General features: G+C 45.0%; 1 protein-coding gene across 2 annotated transcripts; it reads left to right on the top strand.

Moving 5' to 3' along the window:
- The first annotated feature begins 419 nt into the window (after positions 1-419).
- ZP2 (zona pellucida glycoprotein 2) lies at positions 420-15,086 on the top strand. 2 transcript variants are annotated; one of them, XM_009009250.5, is made up of 19 exons: positions 420-618; positions 709-797; positions 1,598-1,681; positions 2,064-2,158; positions 4,722-4,874; positions 5,930-5,974; positions 6,116-6,280; positions 7,279-7,375; positions 7,472-7,653; positions 8,425-8,551; positions 9,370-9,557; positions 9,640-9,728; positions 10,132-10,256; positions 10,402-10,591; positions 12,708-12,843; positions 12,920-13,016; positions 13,722-13,805; positions 14,684-14,776; positions 14,914-15,085. In XM_009009250.5, the coding sequence occupies exons 1-19, from the start codon at positions 557-559 to the stop codon at positions 15,054-15,056; spliced, it is 2,244 nt and encodes a 747-aa protein (XP_009007498.3). In that variant the 5' UTR covers positions 420-556; the 3' UTR covers positions 15,057-15,085.
- Positions 15,087-18,785: the final 3,699 nt, after the last annotated feature.

Below are 18,785 nucleotides of genomic sequence, written 5' to 3'. Positions count from 1 at the left end.
TACTAAAAATACAAAAATTAGCCAGGCGTGGTGGTGCATACCTGTAATTCCAGCTACTCAGGAGGCTGAGGCAGGAGAATCACTTGAACCCAGGAGGTGGAGAGTGCGGTGAGCCAAGATTGCACTAGTGTACTTTAGCCTGGGTGACAGTAAAACTGTGTCTCAAAAAAGAAGTTTAGTTGTGTGAACAAGACTTGTTTTTTTTGTCAACAAAGCCCATGATTCTCTTTCATTCTACATTGCAGTTGTACATAATTTGCTCAAAAGATCCTAATTTTCCCCGAAGGTATAGGGAAAATACCAATTCACTCAACTGGAGCTGATTGCAGGGAACTCTGATTTCACGCCTGGCCCACAGGGGCAGCTGGCCGAATGCCCAGTGCAAGCTGTCAGGAATCAGAGAGGCCACTTCCTTCCCCAATCCTTTCCTTTCAGCTGGGAGAATGGGAGAAGATTCAGGTGCCCTCAATGGGCAGAGGGTGTGGATGGTACTGGCTTCCTGATATAAAAACACAGAGCAGCCCACCCTCTACCTGGCCTGATAGTGCCTTCTGCTATGGCGCCCAAGCAGAGAGGATACTCTTGGAGTCCCCCAGGCTGGTTCGGTGCAGGCTGGAGGTGAGTAATTCTGGAAGCAGAGGGAGGGGGTAGGATACCTTTGTTGGTTGAAGTTCGTTCTTCCTTAACTATCTCCCTGTCTCTTTCCAGCACTTACAGGTCGATTTCTCTTTTCTTCACCCTTGTGACTTCAGTGAACTCAATAGGTGTTTCTCAGTTGGTGAATCCTGCCTTTCCAGGTATGGTGCTTGGGTAAGGGAAGTTCTCTTAGCAGAGAAAACAGGTTGTAGCTGGAGGGCATAGCTGGCCAAGAAACACAAGCCTGGCTCAGACAACCTCCATTCACCCCCTTTTCTACCTTGGTCAGGTTACTGGATCATTTCTCTGCTAATCTGTAGACTTACTATCCCTGCTAAATGAAAGAACTCAAAAAAACACCTGCACTGCCTTCCAGTCCCTCACTGTCTCTCTGTGTTGCCCAGGCTGGAGTAGTGCAGTGGCACAGTCTCGGCTCACTGCAACCTCTGCTTCCCAGGTTCATGAGATTCTCCTATCTCAGTCTCCGGAGTAGCTGGGATTATAGGTTCGTACCACCATGCCTGGCTACTTTTTTGTATCTTTAGTAGAGACGAGGTTTCACCATGTTAGCCAGGATCTCCTGACTTCATGATCCGCCCGCCTCAGCCTCCCAAAATGCTGGGATTACAGGAATGAGCCACTGTGCCCAGCTGGCTTCTAACTTCAATTTGCAAAACCTGTTGACAAAGCTTTTGTCAGTTTTTCGGATCTGCTTCCGTCATCTCCATTGTCAAGGTGTTGACCTGGCTCCTTCAGAAAGCCTGGATGCCTGATACTTTCCTTACAGTTCTTGGTATATTATACTGTCGTTGTCTTGCTTGTTTGTGAGCTCTCTCAGGGTAGGGGACAATCCTTGCCTCTCTCATCTGGCATCCTTCCCTTCTGAGAGGAGTCTATACATTTTTGTAGGAGTTGCATCTTTTATGGCTCAAAGCCCCAAAATGCTTCTTTTGCTCTCTAGGCACTGTCATTTGCGATGAAAGGGGAATAGCAGTGCAGTTCCGGAGCAGTCCTGGCACCAAGAAATGGCATGCATCTGTGGTGGGTAGGTAACGTGTGTTATCTCATCACAGTCCTGATTAGCAGGGAGCCTTTGGCTTGGGCCAATCCTGTTTGGGGAGCAGAGTACCCAAACTCCTGCAGCAATGGCACCCAACTCCCATGATGCCATGGGGATACCTGATTTGCATAAGGCAACCCAGCATGGAAGACCTGTCTTCTTTGAAAGTGTGTCTTACATCAGCATCTCTGGGAAATTTCTGGTTGCAAGTCCTAGTATCTCAAAGCTAAAATCCTATCACCGGGTTGGGGCAGAAGTGAAGGGACTGAAATGCCTTAGAAATGGACTGGTGGTCTTGATTCTGCAGCTTTGGACTGTCACTGAAATGCACTCAGCCATCCTGTCTAACCTGCTCTGGCTTTGGCAGATCCCTTTGGTCTTGACATGCCGAACTGCCCTTACCTCCTGGACCCAGAAAAGCTCACCATGAGGGCTACCTATGATAACTGTACCAGGAGAGTGGTAAGTAGTTGCTTTGAGCAGTACTTGGGGAAGCACATAGTAACCTATAGTTACTGGTAGTAAACTTGGCTAAGAACTTGTTCTTTGGAGTAAAGCAGTGGCTCTCAACCAAGGGGGTGGTGTCTTGTGTCTGGCTCTTTTTTTCTATTATCTGTCCAAGCTTGGCGTGGTGCCTCACTCCTGTAATCTCAGCACTTTGGGAGGCCAAAGCGGGTGATCACCTGAGGTCAGGAGTACAAGACCACCCTGGCCAACATGGTGAAACCTTATCACTAGCAAAAATACAAAAAATGAGCTGGGTATGATGGTAGTCACCTGTAATCCCAGCTACCTGGGAGGCCAAGAGAGGAGAATGGCTTAAACCTGGGAGGTGAAAGTTGCAGTGAGCCAAGATTGCACCATTGCACTCCAGCCTGGGCAACAAGAGTGAAACTCAAAAAAAAAAAAAATCTGTCCAGAGGACATTTGGCAATATCTAGAAACATCGTTGGCTATCACAACTGGGGTAGAAGACTTGCTACCAGCATCTAGTGGGTACAAGCCAAGGATGCTGGCAGATAACCAACACTACCCAAGGTGCCTCACCATAATAGAATTACCAGGCCTGATATGTCAGTGTTGAGGATCAGAAACCCTGCTGTTTCAGTACTTGAGCCCTTGAGCCCCGGTTCCACCACTACTTAGGAGTAATTTCCAGCAAGTTATCTAGCCCTTTCAAGCCTCTGCCCATGAGCAGAGGAGAGTCATGGTACCTGCTCCATGGGGTAACTAAAGACTAACGATGTTCTACAGATTAAGATCTGTTTCCAAACCTGGATACAACAAATGCTGAAACATTAGCTATTTTGGTCTGTAAACCCTCACATGAGATGGAAGGCTATTTTGGTGCTAGCAAATAGAAAACACCACCGTCACAGACACAGGTGTTAAAAGGCAAACAGCGGCTAAGCAGTAAGGGTTTTTCTATTGCCAAGCAACAGTTTTGCCCAATTAGGAATATTAGGAGCAATAAAGGCAACCTGTCTAAGCAGAAGCTAGCAAGTTGTGGTTTGGAAAGTTTGGATGTAATTGACTAGTTGGACATAGGCCTGGGTGAGTTCTAGGAATCTGCATGCCTAACAGTCTACACCATCTGATTTCGGTGTAAGTAGTCAGCTGCATAAACTTTGTGCAGATAGAGTTTTAGACCCTACTCTGTAAACAGGCTTGAACTGTAAGTCATCTGGTCCACTAAGGCCCTCTATGATCAACTAATGAAGTATCATTATATGTCCTTCATGAAAAATCCAGTCATTTCTTTCTAAAACAGGCCTTCTAAACCATAGACGGCTTAAAGTTGCATTCTCTTAGACCCAGGGACTGCCAACCGTAACCTGTGGGTGGCCAAATCCAGTCCATGGCCTCTTTGAGACAGGCTTACTTTGTAGCCCAGGCTGGAAAGCAGTGGCTGCAATCATGGCTGACTGCAGCCTGGAACTGCTGGGATCAAAGGATTCTCCCGCCTCAGCCTTCCAACTAGCTGCGGCTACAAGCATGCAACACTATGCTCGTCTAACCTTTGTCTTGTAGAGATGGGGGTTTCACCGTGTTGTCCAGGCTGGCCTCAAACCTCTAGCCTCAAGGGATCCTCTCACCTCAGCCTCCCAAAGCACTGGGATTATAGACATGGGCCACTGTGCCTAGTTCCATGGCTGCTTTTTGTTTGTCTTCAAACTAAGAACGGGTTTCATCTTAATCTTGAGACAGGGTCTCACTCTGTTGCCCAGGCTGGAGTACAGTAGTGTGATCTCAGCTCACTGCAACCCCCACCTCCTGGGCTCAAACAATCCCCTACCCTATGTCTCAGTACCACCTCAGCCTCCCTGGTGGCTGGGACCATAGGCACATACCACCACGCCCAGTTAACTTTTGTATTTTTATTTTTTTATTTTTTTGGTAGAAACAGGGTCTCCCCCTGTTGCCCAGGCTGGCCTTGAACTCCTAAGCTCAAGCAATCTGTCTACTTTGGCCTCCCTCATGCTGGGGTTACAGGCATGAGCGACCATGCCCAGTTGGCTTTTATCTTTTTAAGTTCTCTTAAGGAAATATGCTATGTACTCTATGTGGCCCACAGAGTCTGAAAGAGTTGCTAATATATAATGGAAAAAGGTTGGCTGATCCTGCCTCTATACTGAGCTTCCTAAGGTCAGGGGTAATAGCAAAGGTAGCTCTACCCGGCACAATGGCAGCTACTTAAGTGCTTAATAAGTATTCAGATAACCTGGGTTGAAGCCCCATATCGACTCCATTTAGCCAGGACCATGGTATTGAGACATAGGGTAGACATAAGAGAAACAGAAACGGAACTCCATTTCCTGATGCTAAAACTGGCCTATCAGCATGAGTCTTCAATAACAAATTGCAATGGGTTAGCTAATCTCCTGGTAGAGGAATGAGGTACCTTCCAGCACTCATGGTATTGGCAACTTTAAGGGTTTTGCTACTCAGGTGGGTCAGATGGTATTCTAGAATCCCATGGAGGTACCACCACTTACTCTGTTCCCACTGTGCTATTTGTACACAGCATGGCGGGCACCAGATGACCATCAAGTTTATGAATGACAGTGCTGCTGTAAGACACGGAGCTGTCATGTACCAGTTCTTCTGTCCAGCTATGCAGGTAGAAGAGACCCATGGGTTTTCAGCAGCTACAACCTGCAAAAAGGATTCAATGTCTGTGAGTGAAACGGGCTGACTACTTGAAGTATATGGCTATTGCAGGGGGAATGTGATGTTCTAACCAGGGCTGGGCTTAGAAATTGGACCAGGATTTAATCCCGTATTTGCCAATTTTCTGTGCAATGATGGTTTAACCACCCTGAGGCATTGTTTCCAAGTCCAAAATGATAGAACAATGATCTTCACCTCATAGGGTGGCTCTAAGAATTGGCTGAGTGTATACATGATACTTGGCACATGGGAATAGAAAGGGTTTTATTGGTAGTTATACTCACACTAATCATCTGACAAATGGAATTCGTGCCATGTTCCAGGTCCTACCCCAGATGCTAAGATGAAATAAGTGAACAAAACAGCCCAGTTGCATCTTCAGGGATTTATAGTCTAACATGGCTAATGTCAACAATGGACCACAAAATATGACACTGACATAAAAGCAACACTGTAACAATGATAGAACTGCATGGCTTTACATAGTACCTCATTTCTATGGACACAGGTGAAAGGGTGAATGTTTAAGAACACTGTTCCAGCCGGGTACAGTGGCTCACACAGTAATCCCAGCACTTTGGGAGGCCAAGGCAGGTGGATCACCTGAGGTCAGGAGTTCATGACCAGCCCAACCAACATGGTGAAACCCTGTTTCTGCTAAATACAAAAAATTAGCTGGGTGTGGTGGTACATGCCTATAATCCTAGCTACTTGGGAGGCTGAGGTAGGAGAATTGCTTGAATCCAGGAGGCGGCAGTTGCAGTGAGCTGAGATTGCACCATTGCACCCCAGCCTGGGTGGCAAGTGCAAAACTGTCTCAGAAAAAAATTGTCCCAGCTTACAGCTGGAAAGGAGCTTAGATCTTCCAACTGCCTCTTGGGATCAGAAGTTCAAAGAAGTATAATGACATCTAAAGGCTCAGTCAGGGTTCATGTGCTTTTTCCACTGCATCCCCCAACCAGGCTTCTTGGTGTGATAACTACACAGCAATTTCTCTGGCAGGTGACATGAATTCAGAAACATCCACCTCCAAATCAGTCTTACATCACAATTCTCTTCCAGTTTTCCTTGCCACGGATCTTCTCTGGTTTGGCTGATGCCACTCAGGTATGAAAGAAAATTTAAAAAATCAAACCTTAACCTTTAATTCTGTTAAAAGTGATATTACCTTTAACCTGATAAATCATTAGACTACCGGAGACTTGGTTAAGTGAGCACCAGCACCCTAAACAAAGCTTTTGACTTCAGCAGACAGAAGTTCAGATGGGATGGAGCATTGAGGTTGGTGATGGTGCAAAAGCCAAAACTCTGACCCTGTCGGAAGCTATGATGGAAGGCTTCAACCTCCTATTCGACAACAACAGGATGACCTTCCAAGTGCCATTCAATGCCACTGGAGTGAATCACTATGTGGTAGGTGTGGAGTCTGTCATTGTACTACCAAAGCATAGGCCAGTATTCCTAAATCCAAGCATGATCTCAACCATGTCTTCACATTAACTTACAATACAACCCATTCAAGCATTTTAATGTATTAAGTGCCAAACTCTTCCCTGGGTATTCATGCCTGTAATCCCAGCATTTTGGAAGGGCCGAGGTGGGCAGATCACTTGAGGTCAGGAGTTTGAGACCAGCCTCGTCAACAGAGTGAAACCCTGTTTCTACTAAAAATACAAAAAAATTAGCTGTGTGAGGTGATGCATACCTATGATCCCAGCTACTCCGGAGGCCAAGGTTAGAGAATCGTTTGAAGCTGGGGGGTGGAAGTTGCAGTGAGCCGAGATGGTGCCGCTACACTCCAGCCTAGGCAACAGAGTAAGACTCTTTTTCAAAAAAATACACGATCCTTACGTCAATCTGATCTTTTTCATAGTCTTAAATCTATAGTACAACACAGAATAGGCATATTTCTAAAAGCTTTATGGGTTAATGGGTTGTTTGGGTTATTGTTGTCCTATCTTTTATAGTAAGTATTGGTGCTTTCCAGGCCAATAGTCTGAATACTATACTAAATGAATTCATCTGTTAAAGTACCTAGGACAGGTCCTGACACATAAGGGCTCAAATGTCAACCACTTCAAGAATAGTCCTATTTTCCATTAAGAACACAAATGGATTGAGGCTTAAAAACGTTGTCTGGCTGCTGATACTTTAAAACAGTCATGGAGTAAGGACAAATCTTATCTGCCCAGAAGTGATTGGCTACAGGTGACCTAGATAACACTCTTCCAGATACTAGAACAAGGATTGAAACTAGTATACCTCCAGAACAGTCATTGGACAAACACCTAAATCCTACTTGTGTCCGTGCAGTGCTCAATACTTGAATAGATGCTTGCCAAGATGATGCTTACTGGTTAGAGACTCAAGTAACCAACGTTTTTGAAGTTCACTGTTATTTATCCCCCTAGCAAGGTAACAGTCATCTCTACATGATGTCTCTGAAGCTTATGTTTATAGCTCCTGGGCAGAAGGTGATCTTTTCTTCACGAGCTATTTGTGCACCAGGTAAGGTCCCAGATAGCTGCAACCTCAGTGTGGGAGACATTGTCCTAGAAGCTTAATCAAGGCTGGTAATTGGCATTTTGCTGTCATTCCTTCGAGATCCTGTGACCTGCAATGCCACACACATGACTGTCACCATACCAGAGTTTCCTGGGAAGCTTAAGTCTGTGAACTTTGGAAACCAGAACATTGAAGTGAGCCAGTTGCATGACAGTGGAATTGATCTAGAAGCAACAGATGGCACAAAATTGCATTTCAGCAAAACTCTGCTCAAAACGAAAGTATGTTCAATTATCAACCACTGAACTCTACAGAGTCCTGACTTGAAGTATGCTGTTGCGGATGGTGCTGATACAGCTGATAACTTGCCCATAAACTAACTGCCAACATAACAGATTCAAACTCCAGAAGGCCTCATTTGATCATCTTGTATAAGTGAAATATCAAGTAACTGAAGTTCATTCTCTAACATGAAACCTCTTTAACCTCTGTCATGAAAAATCCTCTAAGTCTTAAAATTATCTAAGCCCACAACTGAGTAGTAGCAACTACCTGTCAAATACCTAATGGTGAACCTGTCCTGGCCAATGAACAGGACACCTTAATTTAAACAAAAGGGTCCCGTACTGTCACTGTTGAGGCTAGTCTTCACTAGAACTGCCAGGGATACCAGAGAATAACCTTAGGTTGGGGATACATGTTATGCAATAGCATTTTATAACATCTGTAGAGTCCTTTTGACACAGACCTGGCTTGGCAGAAGATTCCACTATTGTTCGGAATTTGATCTGTTAATTCAAGCTTTAGTGCCTAGTACAAAGAGTACAGTGCTGGGTACTCCAGGGCACGAGTTTAAAGCAATAAATCTCCTGCCTGGGGATGCATCCAGATCTGAGGAAGTGATAGGGTATCTCTTGTTTTGGTTTAAAGGGAAGCCAGATAAGTCTGGAATGTGTCCTGCAAGTATTCAGTGGACTTCCTTCCTGCCCCCCGTGATGGTTCCAGGCCCCAACAGGCTATGGCTGCTAATTGACATTCTCTTCTCATTTCAGTTGTCTGAAAAATGCCTATTCCATCAGTTCTACTTAGCTTCACTCAAGCTGACCTTTCTCCTCCAGCTGGAGACGGTATCCATGGTGATCCATCCTGAGTGTCTCTGCGAGTCACCAGTTTCCATAGGTAAAGGCCTTTTATTAAAACCATGTTCTACATTTTCTCTCCCTTGGCTCTTTCTGTAGGAAAAATAGAAGGTCACATTCGGATGTATTGCTTACAGATTGAAGAAACTAAAGACTAGACAGATAAGAAACAGTCTAACTGCTATGATGGGGTCCTAAGTATAAGATTTTTAAGATCTTTACATAGGTAGATCTCATGGTAATTGCTCCGTGGTTAAGTAGTCTAGATATTTTGGCTTAGGAGCCCGAGCCTACCATCTAGATAAGAATGTTCAAATTTCTAATTAGGATTAAAAGTTTAAGTTTCTTCTTCCCCAAACTCCTGGAAATTCTCAAAGGAATACAGACTGAATATCTCTGGTTTAGCATTGCCTCCACCCTGTGCTTCTGTTTAATCTGATCTGCACAGGTCAAGCCACATAGGGAAAATAAGTTCCTGCCTCAGTTTGTCCCCAAACTACTCAGGATTTGTGAGTATACAAAGAAAGGATGCAATAACATAGGTGCTGTACTTAAAACCACGTTAAGTTTAATCTTAAGTCACTTCCACCCTTCATCAGGATTCTCACTGGTCTTATACAGCACTTCTTCCCGCATTTCCTGGTCCCTCCTTTGGATGAAAAGTTCTACTCTTAGAGCAGTTAACTTCAGCTCCCCTTGTAATACAAGCTGCTGATCAAGGTGTCCTCACAAAGACTTTAAGACAAGTTCTGATGCCTCCCGCTAAGATAGAATTTCTCCCTTGTAACACATCAGGTTGGGAGAGGACAGTGTAATGGCAGACAACCTTGTTTTCTCTAAACCTTCACTGCTGTCTAGTTACAGCCGAGCAGTGCACCCAGGATGGGTTTATGGACTTCGAGGTTTACAGCCACCAAACACAACCAGCTCTCGACCTGGGTACTCTGAGGGTGGGAAGATCATCCTGCCAGCCTGTCTTCAAGGCTCAGTCCCAGGGGCTGGCACGGTTCCACATACCCCTGAATGGATGTGGAACAAGATATAAGGTTAGTACTGGCCGGATGGTATGAGGTTAAGACTCATCTTTGACATAACTGGCTGTTAATCCACTTTTCTCTGACATTTAAGTTTGAAGATGATAAAGTCATCTATGAAAATGAAATACATGCTCGCTGGATGGATCCTCCAAGCAAAATATCTAGAGACAGTGAGTTCAGGTGAGTACAATTGCTATGATTCTTAAACTCTAGTTTAAACTCAAGTGATTTTTTTTTTTTTAAAGACAGAATCTAGCTCTGTCACCAAGCTGGCGTATAGTGGTGTGATCTCTGCTCACTACAACCTCTGCCTCCCAGGTTCAAGCGATTCTCCTGCCTCAGCCTCCCGAGTAGCTGGGACTATAGGCGTGTGCCACCATGCCCAGCTAATTTTTATATTTTTAGTAGAGCCAGGGTTTCATCATGTTGGTCAGGCTGATCTCGATCTCTTGACCTTGTGATCCACCTGCTTCAGCCTCCCAAAGTGCTGGGATAACAGGCATGAGCCACTGCACTTGGCCCTAACTCAAGCAATTTTTTAACCTAAAATTCTCTGTACTCTCCCTCCTCCAAACTCTTACAGAATGACAGTGAAGTGTTCTTACAGCAGGAATGACAAGCTACTAAACATCAATGTTGAAAGTCTTACTCCTCCAGTGGCCTCAGTGAGGTCCGGTCCATTTACCTTAATCCTGCAAAGCTACCCAGGTAAGAGACTGCAGTCTGTGAAATCGCTTAAATATTCTTGAACTCCTCCCTAAAATGAACTTCCTGATACTGCTAGACTAACAGCGATGGTGACCTGTGAATATGTGTTGTAGCCATCAACTACTCAAATACCATTCAATTTCAGGTAATTCCTACCAACAACCTTATGAGAACAATGAGTACCCTCTAGTGAGATTTCTCCGCCAACCAATTTACATGGAAGCGAGAGTCCTAAACAGGGATGACCCCAACATCAAGCTGGTCTTAGATGACTGCTGGGCAACGTCCACCATGGATCCAGACTCTCTCCCCAAGTGGAACATTGTCGTGGATGGGTAGGTACTCCCTGTACTATCGAGTAATCCATCTGAACTTGCCAGTGATGGGAATAAACCCTTTTGGGCTTCAGAAGGGCATTCAGTCATGTGAGACCCTGAGGTAGTCCTTGTTTTCTAATCGGGACCTGTGTTGCCTTCTGGGTTTTTTTGTTTTTGTTTGTTTTTCTGAGATGAGGTCTCAGCCTGTCACCCAGGCAGGAGTGCAGTGGTGTGATCTTGGTTCACTATAGCCTCTGCCTCCTGGGTTCAAGCAATTCTTCTACCTCAGCCTCCTGGGTAGCTGGGATCATAGGGGTCTGCCACCAAACCCAGCTAACTTTTGGATTCTTTGTAGAGACAGGGTTTTGCCACATTTGCCAGGCTGGTCTCGAACTCCTAACCTCAGGTGATCCACCCATCTCAGCTTCTCAAAGTGCTGGGATTACAGGTGTGAGCCACCATGCTTGGCCATGTGCTGTCTTCCAATCACCTTTGAATCTTAAATGAGGTCCTCCCCAGCCCCAGAAAGTCTGGCTCTAATACAGATTCATTGTCTGGAAAGACTGATCTCTAGTCTCTATCCATCTGTTGAACAACACCACGTGCCAGGCCCAGTGCCATGTATTCCACATCACTAGTTGGACTAGTCATATTACTTCATGAAGAAACCCCAAGCTTGCTGCCTAAATAACCAGCCCAAAACAATACCTAAGCAGTGGAGCTTGGATTAGAAATACCCACCTGACTCTAGAATCTGAACCCTATGAGGCTCTGAGGTTGTAGCCACACAGTTGTACATATAAGTGTTCATCGTCATTGCTCTCCTGCCAGGTTCTATCCTACTGGATCTCACGCATTCTTATGGAATAGTCTGCACTTAGCTAGAACTGCACCTTTGCTTTCTTGAAGCTGTGGTAGCTCAGTTGCTAAGCTTTCTCTCTCCTCTCTCTCTCTCTTTTTTTTTTTTTTTGAGATGGAGTCTCGCTCTATCGCCCAGGCTGGAGTGCTGTGGCGTAATCTCGGCTCACTATAGCCTCTATCTCCTGGGTTCAAGTGATTCTTATGCCTCAGCCTCCTGAGTAGCACCGATTACAGGCACCACAATTGTCTAATTTTTGTTTATTTTTCTTTTTTGAGACAGTCTCACTCTGTCGCCAGGCTGGAGTGGAGTGGCACAGTCTCAGCTCACTGCAACCTCTGCATCCCAGGTTCGAGCAACTCTCTGCCTCAGCCTCCTGAGTAGCTGAGATTACAGGCTCCTGCCACCATGCCTGGCTAACTTTTTCATATTTTTAGTAGAGATGGGGTTTCACCATCTTGGCCAGGTTGGTCTTGAAGTCCTGACCTCGTGATCCACCCACCTAAGCCTCCCAAAGTGCTGGGATTACAGGCATGAGCCATTGCAGCTGGCCTTAATTTTTGTACATTTAGTAGAGACAGGGTTTCACCATGTTGACCAGGCTGCTCTCAAACTCTTGACCTCAGGCGATCCGTCCACCCTGGCCTCCCAAAGTGCTGGGATTATAGGCATGAGCCACCGTGCCTGGCCTATAATTTATTATTGACTATAGTTGCCCAACTGCGCTATCAAATAATAGGTCTTATTCTATTTTGTTTTGTACCCATTAACCAACTCTCCATCACCCCCCAGGGCCCCTCTACCATTCCCAGCCTCTGGTAATCATCCTACTCTCTGTCCATAAGTTCAATTGTTTCAATTCTTAGCTCCCACAAATAAGTGAACATGTGATATTTTTCTTTCTGTGCCTGGCTTATTTCACTTAACATAATCTCTAGTTCCACCCATATTGTTGGAAATAACTGGATCTCATTCTTTTTAATAGAATAGTCATATTTGGGAAGAAGCCAGTGTCTTCTGAAATGATATAACTTGTACTTCTCGTTTAGCTGGAAAATGGGTACTGCTAAAAGAGTTAAAATATAACTGGCATATGCAACTTACGACCTCATAGGTATCATAGGTCAGGTATGAAATGCTGAATGACAAAGGTACTGGCAGAGGTAAATATGGCAATAGTCCTGAAGACACGACATATGACTAAATCTGGGCAGATGACAAATTTGACTCCAGGATGCCTGTGACTGACATCCCTTCCTGGTGCATACCTCCTAGCTGTGCATACAACCTGGACAACTACCTGACTACCTTCCATCCAGTCGGCTCCTCCGTGACCCATCCTGATCACTATCAGAGGTTTGACGTGAAGGCTTTTGCCTTTGTATCAGAAGCCCACATGCTCTCTAGGATGGTAAGTGATTCAGAAGTCACCAGGGACAGGTTAAATGTTAGTGCATTGATTCCACTTAACTCTCTTCTGTCTCCAGGTCTACTTCCACTGCAGTGTCTTAATCTGCAATCGACTCTCTCCTGACTCCCCTCTGTGTTCTGTGACCTGCCCTGTGTCATCTAGGCACAAGCGAGGTAAAAACTTCACTTCCCTGTTTCTGTGATTCTAATTCAATGCAAAGTAAGTATCAGCTTTTCAGATTAGATGATCTTAAGGACAGGTATGACTAATCCTTCACTTAGTGCCAAGAGCTCTTGTCTCAGTCAAAACTTCTTGGTCCAGTCTACCTTACTCATGTGATGGGTCTAAGATGAACAGGTTCTTGTCTAGTTCTATAGACAAGTTCTTTAAGAATCAATGTCTGTGTGTTTTTTTTTTTTTTTTTAAAAGACTGAGTTTCACTCTTGTTGCCCAGGCTGCAGTGCAATGGTGTGATCTTGACTCGCCACAACCTCTGCCTGCTGAGTTCAAGCGATTCTCCTGCCTCAGCCTCCTGAGTAGCTGGGATTACAGGCACATGCCTCCATGCCCAGATAATTTTGTATTTTTAGTAGAGTTGGGGTTTCTCCATGTTGGCCAGGCTGGTCTCAATCTCCTGACCTCAGTTGATCCACCCACCTCGGCCTTCCAAAGTGCTGGGATTAGAGCCGCAGGCCACCACACCTGACCCCAAGAATCCAACCCATTTTTACAGTAAAGGGCATAACCTCTCCTGTAAAGGCAGGACAAATGACATGAACTAGATATCCCATAAAGCTTCTGCTTCTAAGCATTCCATTGACATACATCTTGAACCACTATTCCAGAGGCCAAACACAAACTCAATTGTCTGTCTCCAGCCACAGGAACCAATGAAGCAAAAACAATGACAGTCAGTCTCCCGGGACCCATTCTCCTGTTGTCAGATGACTTCTCATTCAGAGGTATGGACCTAAAGCCTGGAGTACTTCCCGGATTCAAGCTCTTGGCTTTTTATGCCAAGAGGTCGATGCTTACATATACCATGTACCTGTGGTAAGTCTAAGCAATAGAAGAATAAAAGACCATCTCTCTTCCCAGAGGTAGGCTTCTATTAAGTCTCCTGTGTACCCTCTGAGAAATCACTTCAAAGCCAATGGGATCATATCTTCTACCTATTGATCTAGAACTTGGTCTCTAACCTGTTTTATCTACCTTATATCTGTACAACGGGCCATATAGGATTCTACATGGCTCTACCTTAGTCATGATCCTCCTTCATGGCTATCTATAGCTTATTTCCAATTTTGTTCTCAGTCCATATTGGAATCCCTTTTTTTTTTTTTTTTTGGGAGATGGAGTCTTGCTCTATTGTCCAGGCTAGAGTTCAATGGCACAATCTTGACTCACTGCAACCTTCACCTCCTGAGTTCAAGGGATCCTCCTACCTCAGTCTCCTGAATAGCTGGGATTATAGGCATGCACCACCATGCTCAGCTAATCTTTGTGTATTTAGTAGAGATGAGGTTTCACCATACTGCCCAGGCGGGTCTCAAACTCCTGACCTCAGGTGATCCACCCACCTCGGCCTCCCAAAGTGCTGGAATCTTTGACTATTATACAAGAAATTCAGCTTATACTTCTAGTAGGATTAGGTCAGAGCATGTGCATCTTAACATGCTATGGCCAAACTTGTCTGTATTGGTTTATATTCCTGGTATCCCATATCTTTACCTGAGAAAGTCTTAATGAACCTATGGGATCACACCCTCAGGGGACAGCTAACCACATCGACTAGCATGAAATGTTGTATTAAACAGGCTGAGACTCAGGTTCTTCCCAGGTGTTGGCCCATCTGATCTGAGGCTGTTAAAAGCAAGTGGGAGCCGTGGGGAGAAGAGTAGGAGTGAAACAAGGGAGGAGGCAGGCTCACAGGGTAAGTTTATTCGATGTTGCAAATTTCCCAAATAAGCTTAGTTTTATCCCCTTCTCTGGGGAGCCTTATGTAAGGCTTCAACTTACCCTTGTTTAAAAATGCTGATCTTAAGAGTCGGATGTCTGCTTCCTTTGTAGCTGTTACTGACACCAAAGGGCACAAGACTACTGGGGATGTTGCTTCCAAAGCTGTGGCTGCTGTGGCCACCTTAGCAGGCGTGGTGGCAACTCTAGGCTTCATCTGCTACCTGTGCAAGAAAAGAATTGTGTCAAATCACTAATTGGACTTATAAATAAAGCAGTCAAAATAAGCCTCTTGCCTTCTATGTTCTCATTAAGATGAGATGACAAGGGATTGTTTCGCTCTTCAGTGTAGAGGCATTACCTACTCACAATCCTCTGGGCGGGCTTTGTATATAGATACAAACAGGGGAAGTTCATGGTAAAATTGATTCCTGTCATTTGGCTTCTTCTGATCCTCTAACCCTAATACATGAATCCTCTGATGTTCCCAGGCAACAGTAGGGCTTAACTACAGCCCACCTCTGGGGATACACTTGAGTCTACAATCTTACTCGCATAGGATAAGAAGCCAGCAAGTGACCCTTGATCACTAGCGTAAATCATACCCCCTACTTTTTTTTTTTTTTTTTTGAGGTGGAATCTCACCCTGTTGCCCAGGCTCAATCTTGGCTCACTGCAACTTCTGCCTCCCAAGTTAAAGCAATTCTCCTGCCTCAGCCTTCCAGGTAGCTGGGATTACACACATCTGCCTTCATGCCTGGCTAGTTTTTTGTATCTTTGGTAGAGATGGGGTTTCGTCATGTTGGTCAGGCTGGTCTTGAACTCCTGACCCCGTGATCCACCTCAGCCTCCCAAAGTGCTGGGAGCCACTGTGCCCGACCCTCCTATCCCCCTTTTTTAAGGGAAGGGAAACTAGATGTTCCTAAGAAAGTAATATAAGAGCCTAGTCCAAGGTAATTCCTAACTCAAGGTACACTCAAGCTTATGACTTTCCTGAGCTTAGAAGGACTTAGTTACCTTCTCACTTACAGTCGTAATTAAAGGCATGCAATCTTTGGTAGGGAAAGGAGTTCTGAAGTACCAGCTTCCTAAGGCTCAATGATAACATTGCAAGTATCAGACTCTACCATTCACCTGAGCCTTCATTTACTTTTCCACTACCTGCATTTGATCTCGATCTCGATCTCCTGAGGGTGCCCAGTCTTTTTTTTATTTATTTTTTTGAGACAGAGTTTCGCTCTTGTTACCCAGGCTGGAGTGCAATGGTGTGACCTCGGCTCACCGCAATCTCCTCCTCCTCCTGGGTCCAGGCAATTCTGCCTCAGCCTCCTGAGTAGCTGGGATTACAGGTGCGCACCACCATGCCCAGCTAATTTTTTTTGTATTTTAATAGAGACAGGGTTTCACCATGTTGACCAGGATGGTCTCGATCTCTTGACCTCATGATCCACCCGCCTCGGCCTCCCAAAGTGCTGGGATTACAGGCTTGAGCCACCGCGCCCGGCCAGGTGTCCAGTCTTATTTTAAGCAACAATTATGTCACCAACATGGTTAGTGTCTGCCATACACTGCAGCTCTTCGATACCTTCAAGATATATGGAAATTCGCTTGTATTCCACTAGAAAACTCGAGTCTAAAATTTTTGCAAGGAAACATTTCAAATCTATACATGGCAGGGGGGAGAAAAAGTGAAGAAAGCTTCTAGTGGCTAGACTTAAATGTCAGCTCAGAGTCGTCATATTCTTGGGTTTTTTCAATATCTAACCTTGAGGTTGAACATTGTAATGGCTATCTGGTCATCTTGTTGTCTTCTGTAGGCATGATCTTGGCTGATTGCAACTCCCGCCTCCTGGGTTCAAGTGATTCTCCTGCTTTAGCCTCCTGAGTAGCTGGGATTACAGGTACCTCCCACCACGCTGGGCTAATTTTTATATTTTTAGTAGAGATGGGGTTTTACCATGTTGACCAGACTGGCCTCGAATTCCTGACTTCAGGTGATCTGCCCACCTAGGCCTCCCAAAATGTTGGGATTATAGGTGTGAGCCACCGTGCCTGGCGCCTGTTCTAAAGTTCTGCTCCACAGACTTAAAAGGTAGCTTTCTAAATCCTTTGGTTAGGTCTTATAAGTAAAACTCAACTCTGCTGTGTGGAAAGAACCACTCCTACCTTGTTGGAGGGTCTGGCATTTCTAGAGTAATAGGGTCAAAAGCTCAAATCATCTTCAAACCCTTCTTTGGACCTTGCTTTTAAGGATATCAGGCATTCTGCTAATGATAAAGCAAGAAATAGTCTTAGATTTAAAATTCTATGTGACTTTATCAAGTCGTATTATGCATCATAACTAAATTTCATGTACCATGCTTTTTAATGGCATTAAAAAGTAATGGCCACTTAAATGGCTTCCTGACCCTATGTGGTAGGCTGAATGACACCTACCTTCTGACCCACATCTAGGAATTACATCCTAATTTATAGAGTCTGTAAATATTACTTTTGCATGGCAACATGGACTCAGCAGATATAATTAAGGGTCTTGACATGGTAAGATTATCCCAGTTACAAGTGTCCAATTACAAGTGTCCTTATAAAACAGGAAGGTCAGCTGGGCACAGTGGCTCATGCCTTTAATCCCAGCACTTTGGGAGGCTGAGGCATGGGAATCACCTGAGATCAGGAGTTTGAGACCAGCTTGGCCAATATGGTGAAACACCATCTCTACTAAAAATGCTAAGAACTAGCTGGGCATGGGTGGTGGACACCTGTAATCCCAGATATGCGGGAGGCTGAGGCAGGAGAATAGCTTGAACCCAGGAGACAGGTTGCAGTGAGCTGAGATTGCACCATTGCACTCCAGCCTGGGCAACAAGAGTGAAACTCCATCTCATATAAAAACAGGGAAGTCAGAATTGAAGGTATCCATGGAAGCAGAAATTGGAATGATACAGGGTCACAGGGAACACAGGCAGCCTCCAGTCGGGGAACAAGAAAATATTTTCCCATAAAGCCTCTAGAAAGAGCACAGCTCTGCTGTACCACTTCAGATTTCTGACCTCCAGATTATGAGATTGTTTTATGCCATTAAGCTAACTTGTTACAACTATAATAGGAAATTAAAACTACCCACAACTTGAAAAACATGACTTAAAAATGTGCATTTTACAGATGAGCAACTTGTGCTCTGGAGAAGCTTCCCCAGGATGTCACAGCCCCTTGATTACAGTGTTAGAGCCTCTCATCTGCAAGTTGGTCCACGTGTGTAGAGCCACAAGTTGGGATCAAGGTCCCCTGGGTCTCGAGGCAGCCCACAGTGTGACTTGGTTCTGAGGTGTTTGTCAAAAATGCTAAAGCAGAACTTTGAGAGTGGAAAACCAAGCTGGTGTGGAGCAGCTGCCGGGATGAACACTTGTTGCCATGGTAGCCTGGGAGCAGTTAACTAAAGTCATGTTCTCGCCTTCTGAAAGTACACATCCTACTATATATGGGGGAGGCAGCCTCCTCAGACAGGAACTGTGTGGGAAGAGAGTTCATCTTAAATCCTAAAAGACTGCTGCTTCAACCACACTGGAGTGCTTGCAATCTCCCTTATCATGTAGTGATGGGCTGTAACTGTCATACAGGTGTCAAGAGTAGAATGATGGAGCTTTGGGATTCTAATCGTTTGAGCAGTTCTGATTGATGGTGAAGGTTGCAGGAGTTGAAAACAGACTTGTGTTCCCTGGGAAGCCACCCGTAATGTACTACTTTCCCCTGCCCTGTTCTGCATTAGGAAGTTCGGTGGGATGCACAGGGCTCTAGAGCAGGAGTTGAGTTTGGGTTCTGGATCTACATCCTCCTGGCTATGTGGCTTTGGGCAGACGGAACAATCTCTGAGCCTGCTTCCACATCTGTAAAAAGGGAATACAACCTACTTTGGAAGCATGTGAGGGTCCAAAGAGATAACTATTGTATTTTTTTGGTTTTTTTGAGAAAGAGTCTCACTCTGTTGC

Source organism: Callithrix jacchus, chromosome 12 (assembly GCF_049354715.1).
Source record: "Callithrix jacchus isolate 240 chromosome 12, calJac240_pri, whole genome shotgun sequence".
NCBI classification, from domain to species: Eukaryota; Metazoa; Chordata; class Mammalia; order Primates; family Cebidae; genus Callithrix; species Callithrix jacchus.
Note: the sequence above shows the minus strand (reverse complement) of the source record. Positions and strands in the feature narration are given on the sequence as shown.